At 44.7% G+C, this 20,598-nt stretch overlaps 1 protein-coding gene across 1 annotated transcript in view; it reads right to left on the bottom strand.

Moving 5' to 3' along the window:
- KDM1B (lysine demethylase 1B) overlaps positions 1–20,598 on the bottom strand; it is a 1,151,880-nt gene that overhangs the window by 450,308 nt on the left and 680,974 nt on the right. Inside the window, exon 12 of the mRNA XM_044065274.1 lies at positions 13,232–13,366. Coding sequence (XP_043921209.1) covers positions 13,232–13,366 — 135 coding nt within the window. The remainder of the gene's footprint in view (positions 1–13,231; positions 13,367–20,598) is intronic.

Below are 20,598 nucleotides of genomic sequence, written 5' to 3'. Positions count from 1 at the left end.
AGCCAATCTGGGGGTGGAGGTACTAGGAAAAGGATGGTGTAGCTAAGATACCCTGCAGGACAGCCATAGCAAAGCCTGCTCTGGATCTGGAATATAGAGGTAAATTGTAATGCTTGGCAAATGTATGCACGGAGCTCCATGTGGCAGCTTCTAAAATGTCTTTTGTAGCCACCCTTCTTAAGAAGGCTGTGGAGGTGGCTGTGGCTCTCGTAGAGTGAGGTCTGATGTTAGCTGGTACAGTCTTTCCATGAAATGAGTAACAAAAGCAGATGCAATTTCCTATCCATTTTGAAATTGTCTGTTTGGAAATTGCTTTTCCTTGAGTACCAGAAGCATATGCTACCAGCAGCTGGTCAGTTTTTCTGAAACCTTTAGTTCTGTCCAAGTAGTAGCGCAACTGTCTGTGAATGTCCAGGGTGTGCAGCAGTTTCTCCCCTTTGTTTTGTGGATTTGGGAAGAAGGTAGGCAAGTGAATAGCTTGATTCAATGAAACCCTGGATACCACCTTTGGCATAAAAGTAGGATTAGTTCTTAATGAAACTCTATCCTGATGGAAAATAATAAATGGCTGAACTGCCATTAGGGCCTGCAATTCCGAAACTCTTCTTGCTGAGGTTATTGCCAGAAGGAAAGCAGTCTTCCATGAGAGATACTGTAGATCTGCAGATGCTGCTGGTTCGAATGGAGGCAGTGTTAGTTTTTCTAACACGTAGTTAAGGTCCCAAGCAGGTAGAGGTGGTTTCCTAGGAGGTTTGATGTTTTTGATCCCTCTTAGAAACTGTCTTAGGAGAGGATGAGAAAAAACAGGAGGATCAGTATTGTACTCAGCTGAAATTGCTGAAGCATGAATCTTAATAGAAGAGTAAGACAGTCCATTGTGGAACATTTCTGCCAGGTATTCCAGGATATGTGGCATGTTCATCATTGTCGCATCTAGGCCCTTTGTGGTGTTCCAGATGAGAAATCTTTTCCATTTTGCTGAGTATGTCTTCCTTGTGGAAGGGCGGCGAGCTTCCAGAATAATATTCTTTACTCTCTGGGATAGCTTATCCTGAGGAGGAGTCAAGGTATTCTCCACGCTGTTAGTTGCAATGTTTTCAGGTTGGAGTGAAGAGTTTTGTATCTGTGCTGTGTCAGTAGAAGTGGCCATAGAGGTAGGGGCCATGGCTTCGTCCGTGACATGCTCCTTAGCAGTGGGTACCAGTGCTGTCTTGGCCAGTCCGGAGCTATCAGGATCACTTTTGGCTGCTCTGCCCTGATCTTCAGTAACATCTTGGTCATTAATGGAATAGGAGGAAATGCATACACTGTCAGATTTCTCCAGCTGAAAGAGACAGCGTCCACTTTCCACACTTGTGGGTGGTATGTCCTTGAGCAAAATTTCTTTAGTTGATGATTGTGGGGGGATGCAAATAGATCTATGTCCGGGCTCCCCCAAGATTGTGTTATCTTTTGGAAAATGTCTGGGTGCAGCATCCACTCGTGTGCATCCATGATATTTCTGCTTAAGCTGTCCGCCAGTGTATTGTCCTTCCCTGGCACAAACTGAGCCTGTAGCTGTATATTGACTTTCAAGGAAAGATCCCATAGATTCATTGCCAGTCTGCACAGAGGGTAAGAATGGGTACCTCCTTGCTTGTTTATGTACCACATAACTGTGGTGTTGTCTGTCCTTATTAGTAGATGGCCTTGATGCAGAAAGAGTTTGAAGGCCTCGATTGCATGTATCACTGCTAGCATTTCTTTTTGATTTATGTGCATGCGTAGCTCCTTTCATGACCACTGTCCTTAGATACCTCTGCCCTCCATGTGTGCTCCCCAACCTAGGTCTGAAGCGTCTGTTGTAATAGTTTGGGAGGTTTTTGGCTTTGTGAAGGGCAGCCCTCTGTTGGACTGGCTGGCCTGAGCCCACCACAGAAATTCCTTGTGAAGGCATGGAATGAGTGGTATTAGAGTTTCCAAACTGTGACTGTGCTGAGTCCATAAACTCCTTAGGTACCACTGTAGCTTTCTCATATGTAGCCTTGCTTGTGGAATCAGAAGAATACAGGATGCCATGTGACCCAGGGCCTGCAGGATTTTCCTTGCAGTCAGCTGAGTTTGTCTTGTCAGATTCTTGAAGTAATCCGGTAGTTGATTTTGTTTTTCTTCTGTGAGATAAGCCATTTGGGTGGTTGTATCTAGATCTGCACCCAGAAAGGTTATTCTTTGGGATGGAACAAGTCTTGATTTGTGCATGTTGACTGTATATCCCAAGGCCTGTAGAAGATTGATGGCATAATTTAAGTCCTTTATCAGAGTTTGTTGGTTGTCCGCTTGTATAAGGCAGTCGTCCAGATATGGGTAGATTTGAATCCCCTGGAGTCTGCAGTGTGCTATTACTGATGTCAGGCATTTTGTGAATACTCTTGGCGCAGTAGATAAGCCAAAGGGCAATGCTGAGAATTGATAATGCTCTGACCCTGCAAGAAATCTGAGGTATCTTCTGCAACTTTGTCTGATAGGGACATGCAGGTATGCCTCCTTGAGGTCTAGAGTAACCAGCCAAGACCCCTTGCCCAGCATGGGAAGGAGTTGCTGTAGAGTCAGCATTTTGAATTTTGGCACAATGAGATAAGTATTTAGTACGGACAAGTCTAGAATACGCCTCCATTGATGCTCTTTTCTTGGAACAAGGAATAGTCTGGAGTAAAATCCTTGGCCTTGTTCTGAAATAGGAACTTTTTAAATGGCTTTCATTTGTAGTAAGTTTGAGATTTGTTTCAAAGCCTCTGTCCTTTGATTCGGTGGCAGACCTGGTATGCCTTTTCTCTTTGGCAATGTGTGGAAATGGAACCTGTATCTGTTGTCTATTATTTGTAGTGTCCATTTGTCTGTTGTAATGTTGAGCCAATTTCTTGAGAATAAAGAAAGCTTTCCGCCCAAAGGTGCTTCTAATTTGAGCCCTGGTTGGCGGAGTCAAAGCAGAGTCATTGTGTTTGTCCTTGTGCAGCAGTTGCAGATCCTGAACTGCCTGTCTGTAGTGGAGGTTGCCATTGACGGCCTCTGTGGGGGCCCCTAGCTTGGCCTCTACCTCTGGCACGCCTGTTTCTGCCCCTTTGAAACCTTTCTGTGTCTGGAAAGGACCAATTCTTGGAAGGCCAGTTTCTGCTGAATCTAGGCGGTTGGACTTGAAGAAAATCCTTAACTGTTTGTACAGATTTTGCCTTTTCCTCAAATTTCTTTAGGACGTCTTGAGCAGTGGAACCAAATAACTTTTGCTTTTCCAGTGGAGCATCCAAAAGCTTAGCTTTAACATGTTCTGGCAGGGATTGTTCTTTCAGCCAAGCATGCTTGCGTATGACAACACCTGTCATTGCTGACCTACATGAAGCTTCCAATGCATCAAAACCACACTGCAAGAAATGGTTGCTAACCTGCTGGGAATTATGTACCAGATCCTGAAGGGATTTACGGTCCAGGGGTTCAGATTTCTTCTAACAAATACCCTTGATACTGTATCATGTGAAATTGACAATTTAATGCCCTCATAGCAAGAGTGGCAGAAGTATACACTTTTTTACCCCATCTCTCTAATGCCCTGGACTCCTTTGCAGAGGGGAGTGGGTTCTTAGTAGCAACAGCTGCAACCCCTTTAGGGCCCTGTGAAATAGTTTCAGGGTCAGCAGAGTGGGCCTTATAAAGAAAATTATGTGTGTCCGGGACCCTGTAATACCTATCAGGCTTAACAGGGGCCGGAGGTAGAGTGTCAGGGGTCATACTAGAGTCAGAATATACATCATCAATCACATTTAAAACAGGAGGAATAGCCAAAGGTCTATGCTGAGGTAAATGAAGAAAAGTTCTTAGTCTTTTCCTGGAATCAGAATATTCCTGGCCCTGCCATTTGAAATGCTCTCTCATAGTGTGAAGGGTCTCCCCAAAGGAAAGCTCTTCAGGAGGGGAGGCTGAGGGAATAGATTCCTCTGCATCCGAATCCTCGTAGGCCAAATAAGCCTCCTCCTGGTAGTCTGAGTGATCCGAGCCAACAGAGGCCTCCTCTGAGGAAAGGGCATCAGGGGGATCCATCCTGGGCCTTTTGTCTAGAGGGGGTTGGGAGCCCCTGTCCGGATGAGGCTGAGAGCCCCTAATTAAGGAGATCAGGTCTTCTGCTAAAGTTAAAATCTGTGAACTAGAAGAAGGTCCCTGAGGAATAACTCTTGGAGGCATAGCTTTAGTGTGTTTTGCAGCTTTAGCCCTGATGAAGGCCTTAATAGACATGGATGCAGGAGGCCTGGCTGCACCACGTGCTGGTGTAGCTTTATCTAAAGGTATGGTGTGGGAAGATTCCAATACACCAGTTTCGGAAGGCAATTCTGTAACCGACTCGGTAGGAGCCTCTGGGACCGAGGCTGTCGGTTGTATTATTTCAGGGTTCGGAAGTACCAAGGACTCGGTATCAGCCGAGACCGAGACACTCGCGGTAGGCCTAGCCGAGGTTTCAGCCGAAACCGCGGTCCGCGTGTGTCGGTCCTTGTCTTTCCGTTTCTTAATTAAATGTGATGTCGGGGTTTCCGACGGCATTTTGTAAGCAAAACTTTCCCCAAAAAACTCTTCTGCGAACTCCGACCGACGTCTAAGAGTGCGTTGGTTGAAGGAAGCGCAGGCAAAGCAGGCCGAGACGTCGTGGTCTGGGCCTAAGCAAGGAAGACAATAAGAGTGGAAATCCTTATGAGGTATTTGTTTCCCACAAGTTAAACAATTATTAACTTTTTCTGACATCGGCTGAGGCAAGAAAGAGTCCCCAACGGGGTACTTAGCTTTTGAAGTCTACGGATAGCGAAAATACAGGAGCTGGCCGACCGGCACTTGCGAACTGCTTCTGCTTCGGGCACCACGCGGCAAAAAAGACTGGGGAAGATGGCGTCGGCTGACGCTTTTATACCCCAGGCATTGTGACGTCAGGGAAAGGGCGACATCAGCCGACGCCGGACCCAGACTTTGGAATCCGGCCGACCGAAGGGCTGCCTGAGGCAGGACAACCCATATGTGATGACTGCAGATGCATCCTTGAAGGACATCCACAATTTCACTAAAACCAAGTCCAAGGTTAAGTTTTTAAGTAGTAGAAACATAGTGTTAACCAGCAAGGAATTTTTTAACTGTGAATCCAATGGATTAGTATATTGAGTAGTGTGTGAAGAGTGCCAGTCCTTCTATATAGGCAAAACTGAACGAAAATTGAAAAGGACATATGAACACTGCCATGATATACAGAACAAGAAAGAAACTAATGTTCTCTTTAAGCACACATTAGAATGCACTAAAGCGAAGTTTACATTTTTTGTGCTGGAGGGAGTGAAAAGAGAAGCAAGAGGGGGGCAAAGGGAAGAAAGGGTGGAGTATAGGGAGCTATGGTAGCAGATAACTTTACAGGCCACCACTCCACCTGGTTTAAATGAGAATGTGTCCCTAGCCCCCGTACTGAAGATGAGAGCAGCTAAATTATGAAGTTCAATTTTAAACAAACTCATTTTCATTTTTATTTTCATTTTATTTAAACTTAAGTAAAACTTGAGGTACGCTGGATTCCTGCTGTATTAAATGTATTTTTAAATGAAACTGTGATTAAAAATCTGGCCACTAGAAGGAGGCTGATCATTACAAATTCTGCTTTTCAGCTTTACACCATGCAGAAAGTTTTTATGTAAACCTTCTCTATTTTAACATTAAACAAATTAATCGTGTACAGTTTATACATTTGAAGTGTATTTTAAACCATTTTAGAGTTCATGATTTGAATTTTTTTTATAAAATTTTACTTTTTTAATGTAAAGTTTTACACTGTCTAGAAACTCCATGAGGTCATGAATATTCATGAATTTTATGATAATCAGCTTTTTAATCATTTGTTCAATTTTATTGGTTAACTTGTGTTTTAGAAGGGTATAAAAGCATCATTGTAGTTGCCCATCCACATCTGATGATGTCTACTTGGTAGAAAAAAAACGCTGTTGTTTTAAAGTGTATGCATTTATGTAAAAGTTTTCATTTTTCATTAAAACTGCTACAACTGGATCTGTGTTGCTGGTGATATCTTTCCTGGGTACCTTGGACTTGGTGTTAGTGAAATTGTGGTGCTTTTGGCATTTGTTTGTGGATTATTGGATTTATTTTGGCTATGGAAGGAGAAACCAGAGATAGAAGGAAGTGGCGGCAAAGATGACATTGGTCAGACCCGCAAGCTTATTGGACAGCTATCACAGTTGATCGACCTCCATACCCCAATGAGCCAATCAATGATAGGAATGATGACTGGAGTGCACAGAAGGTGTAAAGTACAGTTTTGTACCTACCATAAATGTAGATGTTCGAAGATCCACATTGCTGCAGTCCTTACATATGGGTAGTCCGCTGTCCTCGGTCGGCCCGAATACCAAAGTATTAGGCTGACGTCGGTCAAGGCGCCTTAGACTGACATCAGAACGTCAGGGTACAAAAGCGCATGACCGACGTCATATCCTCAGTCTTTTCTTGCCCCAGATGTCAGAAGGCCCTAACAACAAAAGCTAAAGCCAAAAAAATAACCAACCACCCCTGCACTAACCATATTTACAATATGTACAACCCAAACCACACCACCACCTCTAAATACAGAGGGGAAGGAGGGAGGGTAAATTGGACTGCAGCAATGTGGATCTTCGAACATCTACATTTATGGTAGGTACAAAACTGTACTATGTTCTTCATCTCACATTGCTGCAGTCCTTACATATGGGTAGAATCCCAAAGCAGAGGTAAGGGAGGATGGCCAACTAAAAAGCATTAGGGGCTGCCAAAATGCCCTGTAAAATTGCAATGGCAAATCCAGCCCTAGATTTAGAGTAAAGTGGAAGGTGGTAATGCTTTGAGAAAGTATGCACTGAACTCCAAGTAGCTGCTTCCAAAATATCTTTAGTAGCCACCCCCCTTAAAAAAGCTGTAGAAGTGGCAGTAGCCCTAGTGGAATGAGGCCTAATCCCAGCTGGAATCTCCTTACCATGATGGGAATAACAGAAAGTAATACAAAAACCAATCCACTTAGAAATAGTTTGTTTTGAAACTGGTTTGCCCTGAGAACCCAAAGCAAAAGAAACAAACAACTGCTGAGACTGCCTGAACCCTTTAGTTCTGCTCAAATAATATCGCAACTGTCTGTGTATATCCAAAGAGTGCAAAATCCTCTCCCCTTTATTTTGGGGGTTTGCATAAAAAGTCGGCAAATGAATAGTTTGGTTTAAAGCCACACTATAAACCACTTTAGGCATAAAAGAAGGGTTAGTACGCAAAGACACCCTATCCTTGTGGAAAATTAAGAAAGGCTCAACCGCCATAAGGGCCTGTAATTCAGAAACCCTTCTACAGAAGTAATGGCCAACAAAAAAGCAGTCTTCCATGATAAATATTTCAACTCTGCTGTTGCTGCAGGCTCAAAAGGTTGTAGAGTGAGTTTCTCCAACACAAAATTGAGATCCCAAGCAGGAGTAGGAGCTCACGTGGGGGTCTTATATTCTTTGCCCCTCTAAGGAATTGCTTAAACAAAGGATGAGAAAATAATGGTGGGTCACAGTCATAGTGAGCAGAGATTGCTGCAGCATGAACCTTTATAGAGGAGAAGGACAAACCTTTGTCCAATAACTCAGTAAGGTATTGAAGAGCAACACTTAAATTAGGTTTAGAAACATCAAAGTCCTTTGCTGTACTCCAAAATAAAAATCTCCTCCATTTATCTGCGTAAACTTTCCTTGTACTAGGCCTTCTGGCCTCCAAAATAACATTCAAAACTTGTTGTGGAAGCTGAGACCCTCCAGGGTTTAAAACAGAATATGCCAGGCTGTTAGATGTAGAGAGTGAAGTTTGACATTGAGTAAATGACTGTTCTCTTGAGACAGCAGGTGAGGAATCGAAGGCAACGGCCATGGAGGCTTCCGTACCAGACTTCTCAGTAATGGGTACCAGTGCTGTTGAGGCCAATCCGGAGCTATTAAAATCATGTTTGGCTTGTCCTGTCTGACCTTCAGGAGTACCTTTGGGAGGAGAGGCAGAGGTGGAAAGGCATACACGTGAAGATTGCTCCAATTGAATGAGAGAGCATCCACTTTCCAAGCTGTGGGATGAAACCTTTTTGTGCAAAACTTTGGCAGCTGGTAATTTAGTGGAGAAGCGAACAGATCTATGTCTGGAGTTCCCCATAACACTGTCAATTTCTGAAATACATGAGGATCCAATTTCCACTCGTGGGGATCCATAATTTGTCTGCTCAACACATCTGCTAAGGAGTTCTGTGCTCCTGGCAGAAACCTTGCCTGAAGATTTAGCTGTAAACTGAGAGCAGTCTCCCACAAAATCATTGCTTGTCTGCATAGAGGATATGAATCGTCCCCTTGCTTGTAGATGTACCACATGACAGTTGTGTTGTCTGTTTGAATCAACACCTGCCCTGGAAGAAGTAAATCCTTGAAAGCTATCAATGCAAACTGGACTGCTAATATCTCCTTCAAGTTGATATGTAAATGTTGAAGTATGGCAGGCCACGTGTCTTGTACCCATTTTCCATTTAGATGAGCTCCCCAAGCTTTGTCTGAGGCATCTGTCATTAGAATCTGACTCGCCTCTGGTCGGGTCACAGAGAGTCCCTTGTTTAGGTGACATTCCTGAGCCCACCACAAAAATTCCTTTTGAATGCAAGGTATTATCTGAATGACAGTGTCCAAATCTTGGCAGTGCTGTGTCCATACATTCTTGAGATACCATTGTAGCTTCCTCATATGCAGTTTGGCATTGGGAAGTACCAGAATACAAGATGCCATGAACCCCAAGGCTTGAAGGACTGTCCTTGCAGTCAGCCTGGACTGACGAGACAATTGGTGGAAGTAAAGAGAAAGATTCTTTTGTTTGTCCGGGGTCAAAAGGCCATCTGGGATGCTGTATTCAGTCTCACACCCAGAAAGCACATGTCCTGAGAGGGTACTAGACTGGACTTTATTTCGTTCACAGAATACCCCAGGCATCTTAACACTGCCATCACATACTGTAAATGATGAAGAAGTTCGTCCTTCCTTGGGCCAGAATCAGGCAATCGTCCAAATAAGGATAGATTTGTATTCCTCTTAGCCTGAAGAAAGCTACCACTGGAGCCAGAACCTTCGTGAACACTCTGGGCGCAGTAGATAAGCCAAAGGGCAATGCAGAGAACTGATAATGAGAAGTCCCAGCTCGAAAACGCAGATACTTCCTGCAACTGAGCCTGATAGGAACATGAAGATAAGCCTCCTTGAGATCCAGAGTCACCATCCAGTGATCTTTGCCCAGCAGAGGTAAAAGCTGATGTAACGTCAACATTTTGAACTTGGGAATGTCCAGATATGTGTTGAGGATAGATAAATCCAAAATTGGTCTCCACGTGTTCCCTTTCTTTGGTACTAGAAACAGGCGAGAATAAAATCCTAGGCCCACTTCTGGCAGAGGGACCGGTTGTATGGCCCCTAATTGAAGTAGAGAAATTTGTTTGTGAGCCTCTAGTCTTTGCTGCGGAGGAACATCTGGCATGCCTTTGAAAGGAGGCAAGGTATGGAAATAAAACTTGTAACCTTGGTGTATGATATCCAATACCCATTTGTCTTGGGTAATCAAAATCCAATTTTCCTTGAAGAGTGCCAACCTTCCTCCCAAAGGTGCTGCCAAGCAAGAAGGATCTGGCAGCTGAAAAAGTAGGTCATTGGGCCTGTTTACGAAAGGACTGGCCCCTGCCCTCACCCGAAGATTGTGCAGGTGAACTCCCTGTTCTAGGTCTGAAAGAACCCTGAGCTCTGCCCCTACCACGTCTAGATCTACCCCTAGACTGAGAATCATAAGAGGGATACGTACACCCCTGAGCAGGCCAATTCCTACTAAACTTTGGAGGCTGAACCTGCAAAAAATCTTTAACAGCCTGCATAGACTTAGCCTTGTCTTCCATCTTCTTCAAGACTGACTCCACAGGTGAACCAAACAACACATCAGACTGCAAAGGAGCATCCAAAATCCTTGTCTTAACATGGTCAGATAAATTCTGATCCTTCAGCCAGGCGTGCCTGCGAAGAACTGAACCAGTGGCAGCCACCCTAGACGAGGCCTGCACAGCATCAAAACCACATTGTAATGAATGCTTACCCACCTGTTCAGAGACATGCACCAAATCTTGTAATTCTTTACACTCAATGCCTTCCGCCAGAGCATCCACCTTAGACTTCAATTGAGAAAGAAGAAAGTTTTGATATTTCAACATATGAAACTGGCAATTTATGAAGATAAAATGAATAAAATATTGATGGGCACTAACAAGTATGTAAGTGTATCAAGAAATGAGGTTAATATATCGTACAGAAGAGTGGACTCAGCTCTCAGAGATATGTTCATGGAAAGTTTGATAGATAGTAACACACACACACCTATCTTAAAGTGGAGAAACCCAGAATACCCTCGATCTTTGGAATACCAAAAATCCACAAAAACTAAACAGATCCCCCTCTTAGACCTACAGTCTCTGCTGAGTGTTCAAAAACGTTACCACTAGCGAAATATGTGGATTTGAAATTAAAGAGGTTATGGTTAAAAAGGAAGAATATACTGAGGGATTCCTGGGATTTCCTGAGAGGTATAAACAATGATCTGTACAGAGAAGATTTGGTGTTTGTTACAATAGATGTAATAGATTTATTCTCCACCATTCCCCAAAGAGAAGGGATGCAAATGTTAGAGGAGATGCTGTTTTGGGATGGAGAGCTAACACAGAATGAGAAATTAGTCTGCTTAAGTTTAATGGAATTAGTGTTGAAATACAACTTCATTTATTTTAAAGGTGAACTGTGCCATCAAATCAAGGGGGTAGCAATGGGTGCATTGGGTACAACATTTTTTTCACTGTTATGTTTTGTAGTGTAACATGATACTTTGCGATTTAAAATATCTGTAATTGGGGTCTGTTTTCAGCCACTGAATAATTACATCGAACGTTACTCATCAACATGACTTTTAACGAATAGACATATCTTTGAAAATAAAGTCAACCAATGGTCATAGCTGGCTAACAAAAGAACTGCGACCGACTTACTTACTTACTTAACCGGTATCTTTGCTATAACAGAACCTGCTCTTTCCCCAATTTAGTGCTCCATGTCAACGGCAGGTCTACCAGCTTATCTTCTAATCCCCCCATACTTACTCCAGTATTGCTGAGACCAGGGTGTCCTGGGGTCTCAGCCATCTTTGCAATCTGTCCCTGTGGGTGTTCTTTACATGCCCTAGCCAATCTCCTCACTCACCTTTCCCCACATTTGTTGATTACATCTGAGGGCAACTCCCCTCTTTGGACCAAGCCTCCCTTAACAGAGTGTCACTGACAAATGCCCTCCTACCTGTGACGGGTCCGCCCATCCCTCTCTGCCACTCCATCAGTCACCTGAGAAGCTAATCAAACTCGGGTTGACTGTGCCATAGTCTAGGAAAACTCAAAACATTGTTGAACCAAATGACCAAACTATTCTGCTTCCCCTGACAGAAGCAATTCTTTCTCCTTCCTATACATTTATACAGCTAGTATCCTCCAGACACACTACATCTACTTATAACTTTGAAATCTATTCCAAAAAAATTTTTGCTTCACTCATTCTTTCTTGTGCTACTCCCCTGTTTGTTCATTATCTTCCTCTTTTTTTAGTCTTTCCCCTACCGATATACCAGCCCATTCGACAGAAGTTCCTCACCCTTTTCCTCCACCTTCCAAATGACTCCAGTGAAATTTCCATACCTGCCTCTTAATCTAATTCATATTTATTTTTCCATTTCTCTCACAGTATTTCCTTCCTTTCTTGCTTGCTTTCAGCTTCCATCTCAGACCATTCAGGATATGCCCACTTCCTTTCAAGTTATCTGTTGTAGACTCACCATCTTTTTCATCAACATTTATATTATCCACTGCATTTTCATCCATATTAATAAGCTTTCTTTTGCCACAGTACACCCAAAATGATTACAAAAATTACAAACATTTACTAGAATGCTGTCTCCATCTTCTTTTTGGACACTCTCAACAATGACAACATGACTTTGGTTGTTCAGTAACAAGATGCCTCTGCATAAGTTTATTCTTGTGACATTTTGGAAATATTCAATTTGCCCATTTTATACTTTAAAAATGACTAAGGCTGACCACATCTGTCGAGTCTAATGTCTTTAAAATAAATTAAAAGTACCTGCGCACTATTTCCTTAATGCATTTTTCACATCAATATCACAGAAGTCATCAGTACTAAACTGCATATAAATTATTTTTTTCTATATGCAATAACCAAATATTGGAATAGAAAGTCACACCATTCTGTAGCTGTATTTTGTTAAAATCAGTGACATACCTTAAACAGAGGTCTTAAAAACACTAAACTCTTCTTTGCCTACATGGATAAGTGACCTCAGTGATTCCAAAACAGTATAGAAGAACATTATTCTTTCTGGAGGGTCATTGTGTTTGAAACACTATTACAAATGGTTCCTTTAGGTTAAAAGCAGCCTATTAACATGCATCTGAGCTACTGCTTCTACACACTCACATTTCCCCTGGCACCACATAACTTCTGGTTGCTCCACACCTGATATTTATTCTATTTTTTTCATCATAACTGGCTGCTCCAGCAACCTTGGTAGATCACACTTCGGCTATTAGAGACTGCTCACTTTACTTCAGGAATACTTTTTCAACAGGCTCACTCTCTTCTTCCCCTGTCAGTTTCTCCATAAGAATCCCAACATAAAGTTCAGGTGCCTACCTCAGCTGTAGCAGCACTCGGGTAATAGAAACCCTCAAAACTAGTGAATATCACAATATGCTTCTGCTCTGGTTGTCTTAGAACCAGAAACAATCTATTTTCCTTCACTGTCAACCTCTAATAAATGCCCTCTATTTTGGGATGAATTTCTCAAATTTCTCCTACTCAACATGAATACTAGCTTGGGTCTCCTCCTTAAAATAGACTACAAGCCTACTGGCATTAATCTGCTCAACAAAACATTAAAAAAATAAATACATAAATAAATAAATAAAAAATAAATGTTAATTGATGACCACCTGTCTCAGACTATCAAACAGTTATGAAACCTAAAGCTAACACATACAATATGTTGTCTGATAACATCTGCAGACCATCAGATCTATAAGACAGCTGTTAGAGAAACTCACTTGCTCACACATAAGTGATATAGGGTTGTTGATGCAGCCATTAACAATCTGAGCTCCTTTTCCCACTGTTACTCCTAGAGCCTTGTCATCCCATACACGTCCACCAATTCGGTCTCTAGCTTCCAGTACCATCACCTGTTAAAAAAAATAAATCTGTATAATTTTGTCAAGTAAACACACCAAACTGTGCTCATTGGCTACATTTTTCAAACTGGCACTTGTAGTCTTAATTTAGTAAAAAAAGTACAAAATAGACTTCAAAGAATATTTAATTATTTTTAACTTGTATACCATAGCTCTAGTTAACAGGGTTCTGGAGCCCACCAATGTATCCTTTTGCACCCCCCACATACACATTCTTTAACAGCAGCATGTTAAATACCTAATGTTTTGCATGTACCACATTAGAAAATATCTAGACTATAACAGTGTGGCAAGTGGAATCAGAACACCCTAAATAAATAGAAAAGAAGCTGATCATCATGGAAATGGTTTCATAAGTAAATGGTAAGTATCAATGCTGGTAGCACACAAGGGGTCTCGAGACTTGTTTTACACTGAGCAGTAGTCACCATTAACTTAATGGTGACTACTGCTCAGTGTAAAGCAAACCTTGAGACCCCTTGTGTGCTAGTAGCCTTGTTATTTAGTTCATTTTTGGTACTGGAGGTGTTTTCAGTAAATGGTAAGTACGAGGGTGTATGTGTATTATGTATACATATCTATCCTTTGTTGACCAGGTTAGTCCCACTAGGCTAGTGGCCACTTTTCAGGGTAGTCCTGAAGTGGTGTTTATACTACTACGGGAAATTTAGCCAAGGCATCAGGGAACGTCCCCTCCTCTTTTCGATTAGTGCTGTGGGATCTTTTACATCTATGTGATCTACCGCCAACTCAAGCACATGGGACCTTTGTATAACATTTCATCTGAAGGACAGTATACTTAAGAATGCCCCCCTCCCCTTAAGCTCCAATGTCAAGAACCCATCTGCCTGCTGTGGGAATAGAACCCACAACCTTCTGCACCAAAGGTGCGTGTGCTACCTGTTATTCCACAGAAGATTTTGGACCAATAGTAAAACAAACACTGTAATTCTTAAACAAGCTAAACTAACCATTAGGAAACTAATCAGTGCATTAAAAGACAGCAAGCTGAAGCAACCAACAGGGTCACTGGCTTGGCATTGTGGGAAAGGAACATATGCACATGTCCACTGAAAATGGACATGTATCCAGTTGGACCAACCCGGTCAACAAATGTAAAATAAAATAAATAAATAAAATAAATAAAATAAATTAGAAGTTATGTACCTACCATAACGTTCCATGTTAGTTGTCTTCTCTCGCCTTCTTTCTTGCTGGATGGGTTCGGAGCCGATCCTCGGCTCCGACTCGGCACTTGCTTTAGCTTAGGAACTCCTTTTACCAGCTCGAGGCAACCCTATATCCCATGATGCAAGGCGGAACTACCTCAGATCTCATTTGGTAGCTAACCTACCCTGCTAAAGACTATCCTAACATAATTAGGAACACAAGTTCCTAATAGAAGTCCTCATATGAAGGCTCCGGAGGAAACAACCTAATAGGAACTCTTCAAGATCTGTCCAGGCCAGGGGGAAGGAGGGAGGGACACAAGAAAGAACGCGAGAGACAACTAACATGGAACGTTATGGTAGGTACATAACTTCTAAATGTTAAGTTGTCAATCTCGCCTTCATTCTTGCTGGATGGGACCACGTCCCTAGCACCTGTATCCCGGGTGGCTCAGTGGAACAGACTCTTGAGAACTGTGGAACCAAAACTGGCCCTATCTCTGGAGGCCAAGTCCAACTTGTAATGAGAGACAAAGGTATGGGCGAGCCCAAGTAGCTGCTGCACAAATGGTATCAATGGGTAGTCTATCCTGAAAAGCTGCAGAAGTGGATAGACTCCTGGTTGAGTGTGCTTTTGGCTTAGAAGATAGCTGTTTGCCTCTGAGAGAGTACACATAGGAAATAGTGGAAGTCAACCATCTGGATAAGGTCACTTTAGATACTGGAAGACCTATCCTGTTTTCTGCATAGGAGACAAATAATTGGTCCGATTTTCTGAATTGTTTAGTTCTATGCAAATAGTACCTGAGCTGACGATGGACATCCAAAACATGCAGTTTCTGTTCAGCTCTGTCGGAATAGTTTGGGAAAAAGACTGGTAGGTCTATAGATTGGTTAATGTTGGTTTGAGATACGACTTTGGGGAGAAAGGAAGGGTTAGTTCTTAATGATACCCTGTCCTTATGAAAAACCAAATAAGGGGAACGAATGCAGAGAGCTTGAATCTCGGAACCCCTTCTTGCAGAAGTGACAGCCAGTAAAAATATAGTTTTCCAGGTCAATAACTTCAAAGAACATGAAGCAGACGGTTCGAAGGGAGGTAGTATCAAGGATGCCAACATTAAGTTTAGATCCCATTGCGGAGGAGGATGCTTTATAGGTGGTTTTAGGAGGAAAACTCCTCTCAGAAAGGCCTTGCATAACCTATGAGACATAATGTTATTGTCATGCAGGCCAACATGATACTTAGAAATAGCAGCCAGTTGTACTTTGACTGTAGATGACGAGGATCCTGAATGAAAAACCTCCGCCAGGAAATCTAAAACCGAATGTACAGGAATAGTAAAGGGGTCAATATTTCTGGAATTCGCCCAAATAGAAAAACGTCGCCACTTGCTAGCATAAACAGTCCTAGTGGACGACTTCAAGGAAGAGACTAAAATGTCTCTGACTGAGTCCGAAATCATCGGTAGCCTGGCTAGGGTAGGAAGTGGAGCAACCAAGCAGTGAGGTTGAGAGAATGAATGGCCCGGTGCTGCTGACCCGATTGGTGGATCAAGATATCCGGAACTGGGTCCAGATGCCAGGGCTGCACCAGAAGGTGACGATGCAGAGACGGAAACCAAATTTGTCGAGGCCAATATGGGGCAATGAGGATCAACTTGGCTCTCAAAACAGTGGCTTTCTGAATGACTTGTGGAATCAAGGGAAAAGGAGGAAAAGCGTACAGAAGTCCCCGGGGCCAATCCTGGGTTAGAGAGTCTCTCAGAGGTTGGCCTGGAAGGGGAAAGAGAGTGAAGAAATCGGGGCACTTGTTGTTTTGAGGAGTAGCAAAAAGATTGCAACAAGGAGTGCCCCACTTCAGAAAAATCTGATCCACTACAGATTGATTGAGAGACCACTCGTGAGGCATCAGAATGGATCTGCTCAGCCTGTCCGCTAATAGGGTGGACCTGCCGGGGATGTGCGTTGCTATCAGAAACCGTTGAGAAGAGATCGCCCATTGCCAAAGTCTGAGAGCTTCTCGACATAACGGATAGGACCTGGTCCCGCCCTGTTTGTTGATGTACCAGACCACGGACATGTTGTTCGTCTGTACTGCAATAGTCCCTGTGGGAAGAAAGTCATTGAGGGCTTGCAACGTTAAAAGCACTGCTCTCATCTCCAGGACATTTATGTGCAGATGGTATTCTATGGGTTGCCACGTCCCGTGGACCATCCTGCCCTGATAATGCCCCCCCCCACCCGATCAGAGAGGCATCCGTAGTGACTGTGGCAACTGGAGGAGGGGGAATAAAGGGTCGGCCCTGATGAAGAAGAGGGGAAGATATCCACCAGTTCAGATGAGCTCGGCACGACTGTGTTACCAAGACTTCGTGCCTCATCGAGACTGTGGTACGACCACTGCGTGAATAGCATCCACTGCAGAAGGCATGTGGAAGCGAGCCAGTGGTAGAAGAACAATGGCCGCAGCCATAAGACCTAGAACCTTCAGTATAAATCTGGCTTTGATCTTGTTGCTTTGCAAAAGAAGCCGAACAAATTTTTGGATGTCCAGAATTCTTTGATCTGTTAGTCTGGCTAACATTTTGACGGTGTTTAATTCTGCGCCTATAAAGGTGATAGATTGGCAAGGCAGCAGAGAAGATTTTTCGAAATTTACTGAAATTCCCAAACTCCTGCAAAGCTGTAGAGTGTAGTCTCTGGACTGAAGAAGCTGACACTTGGTGGTGGCGGAGAGGAGCCAGTCGTCCAAATAGGGAAACACCTGGAATCCTTGACGTCTCAGATGAGCTGTGACCACTGCCATGCATTTAGCAAACACTCTGGGGGCTGAAGTGAGGCCAAAGGGCAGTGCCCTGAATTGGTAATGACTGGTCCCTAGCCGAAAGCGGAGAAACCTTCTGGAGCATCTGTGAATCTTTATGTGATAGTACGCATCCTGAAGGTCTATAGAGCACATCCAGTTGTCCTTGCCCAGAAAGGGCAGAATGGACTGAAGCGTGACCATCCGGAATCTTGCCTTCTTGACAAATCTGTTTAGATTGCTCAGGTCTAATATTGGTCTCCAATCTCCCGTCCTTTTGGGGACCAAAAGAATCTCAGTAGACGCGGATCCTACCTGGTCTGCTGGCACAGTCTGGACGGCTCTTTTTTCTAGGAGCTTTGAAACCTCCTGTTCTGCCAAATCCCTTTGACCGGGAGAGATGTCTGGAAGGGATTGTAGAGGTACGGGAAACCTTTCGAAGGGGATTTTGTAACCCTCGGATATGATCGACTGTACCCACATCTCTTGAGATAGGGATTGCCAGGCTACTGGGTACAGCGAAATCCTTCCCCCGACTGCCTCCAAGGGTGGACAGTCGGGCAACACCTCAGGGATGCTGAAAGGGCTTCTCAGGAAGAGACTCCCTGTTGTCCTGGTTCTGAGGACCCCCCCTGCCTCTGGGGCGGCGTCTATTATTGTTACCCCCTCTGCCTCTGGGGGTAAACTGACCACGTGTGTCCGGTGTAGCTCCTTGGGCTTTACGGAACCACATCTTCCCCCCCTTCTGACCCTTGGGGTATGGTCTAGAAGGAGTGGAAAACTGGACTCCAACGGCAGAAAGAGTTTTACCGTCCTGCTCACACCTGGTCAAGGTATCCTTCACCTGAGGTCCGAACAAAGCCAAACCATCAAAGGGGGTATTAGTGAAGGACGCCTTAAAGGGGTCCGCAAAATTACAAAGCCGCATCCAGGCTTGGCGTCTAAGAGCAACTCCTGTGCCTGCGGCCCTGCTCGCTCCATCGGCCGCATAGGATATGAGCCACATGGAGGAGTTAGATATGGAATTCAGGATTGCAAGCTGCGAGGCAATCTTTTCCTGAGCCCCAGCAGCAGAAGGATCCTGGACTACTTCTCCCAGTTCCTTGAGAACATCTCGTTGAAGCCTGGTGAAGTGACAAAGATAATTCAGCGAACGCATAGCAAAGGTCGCTGAAGAAAACATCCGCTTTCCATACCTGTCCATGGTCCTAGAATCCTTGTTAGGAGGATGGACAGGTACTGAAGGATCCGCCAGTTCCTTCTTAGTGGCCGCCGCCACCATAGCATCCACAGAGTCACCCTTGGAAAGGAACTGTTTGTCCGTAGGGGCCGTGATGAATTTGGATGGTCTCCTGGGGACAGGTTCCACAGAATCTGGAGCCGCCCACGCCTTCCGAGCCACTACCTGCATCAGTGGGTCGAAAGGCGGAGACACCCAGGAGGTGGAGGGTCGGGATCCAAAAGCCTCCAGGTATACCGACTCATCCTCGGAGGGGTCAATGGAGGGCCAATTCCCCCTCTGTTTGAGGAGCTCAAGGAACTCATCCTCGGAGGGGTCAATGGAGGGCCAATTCCCCCTCTGTTTGAGGAGCTCAAGGATGTCTGAAAAGGAGACATCCTCAGAGGGGGATCGTGGGGAACCCTCTGACTCATCTAAGTCAGTATCAGATGTAGTAGACTCAGGGGAGTCTGTGTGTTTCCTCTTACACGTCCTCTTCCGAGGGGGTTCCCCTGCAGGATCAGGAGAAACCTCGGAAGAGGAGGAAATTCCCAATGGGGAAACCTGGGGTGATGGATCCCTGGGCCTGAGAGCAAGAGGCTGGCAAGAGGCGTCTGCAGGCACTGATGAGGGAGGAGCTAGAGGGATGGACCGTTGACCAGGCTCATAGGCCAGGACACTCCTCATCACCTCAAAGGCTCCCCTCCCCGGGAGGCCGGAATATCCCCGCTCCGAGGAAACAAGAATGCCCGGCTCCACTGAGAGGGAAGGCTCCGAGGCCGATGTCGGCACCGAGCTTACCAAAGCCGAAGCCCCGAGAGGGAGAGCGGGGTCGGACAAGGGTCCGATGGCACTAGCCCCCTCGGAGCCGACAAGGGAAACCCGACGACCGGATCCCTCCAAGGAAGGTCTCAAGGAGGAGATCGGAGCCGAAGGATGTATCGGCTCCGGCACCGAAACAGTCGCTGTCCCGAGAAGCTCCGGCTCCGAACTGCGATGTGGAGTTGGAGGAGGAAGTTCAAGGGGTAAGGCTGTAGCCGAAGTCTGATGAGACGGGCTATGGAGCATTTGGGCCAGTGCCTGAGACTTCAACAGCCTGCTTACCACCCTCTCCAAGTCGTGGTCAGACAGCCTGGAAGATCTCGAAGATCGGCTCCGATGGCTCCGCTCCGACAAAAGAAGAGACCCCGGAGCCGAGTGGATACTCAGTAACGAAGGGGACCGAGATCTCTTCCGCGACGGAGCCATCGGAGCCGAAGTCCCCTGAACTCCAGATGGAGCCGAAGGTTTCTCGGCTCCGATGCTGGATAAAGTGTCGGCTCCAGCCGGAGCCGACAAGGCTACAGTAGATAAGGTATCGGAGCCAGCCGGCACTGAACCCACTACCTTTGAGGCAGATACATCGGTTCCAGCCGGAGCCACCAGAGGAGGCTTAGATACTGAAGCCTGAGCCTTCGGTGGCTTAGAAGGTTTCCCAGACCCTGCCTTCGAGGGAGAACCTTCTGGCTTAAGTAAGCCACGGAGGATAAGTTTGTTCCTCCTTTCCTGCAGGACTCTCTGGCTAAAAGAGTGACACAAAGCACAGGAGTCCTGCAGGTGCAAAGGCCCCAGGCAATAAACACAAGAAGTGTGACCGTCTGTCAGAGACATTTTCTGACAGCACGAGTCACACTTCTTGAAGCCTGAGACCTTGCCTTCCCTAGACATATCCTAGGTGGAAGAGACACAGACAAACCCCAACAAACACAAATTAATCCCCTACACACAACACACAGGAAGGGATTAACACTGGGGTTTAAGGCCTAACTAAAACTTTTACTGTAAGGAAGTTATAAAAGTTTGAAAAATAAGGGAATAGGGTGAGCTGTAATCCTACAGACTACACTATGACTAAAAAAGGGGAAATAAAAATACTAACTAAGCTTTTTCTTTCTTTTACAAGAAATTCACTTACCTCTGCTGGTAAAGGAGACCTCTTTCGCTAAGCGGCAAACGAGATCTGAGGTAGTTCCGCCTTGCATCATGGGAT

The sequence above is a fragment of the Protopterus annectens genome, chromosome 3.part0 (genome assembly GCF_019279795.1).
Source record: "Protopterus annectens isolate FY-2018-M chromosome 3.part0, PAN1.0, whole genome shotgun sequence".
In the NCBI taxonomy this organism is placed as follows: Eukaryota; Metazoa; Chordata; order Ceratodontiformes; family Protopteridae; genus Protopterus; species Protopterus annectens.
This window is presented reverse-complemented; position numbering and strand designations above follow the sequence as displayed.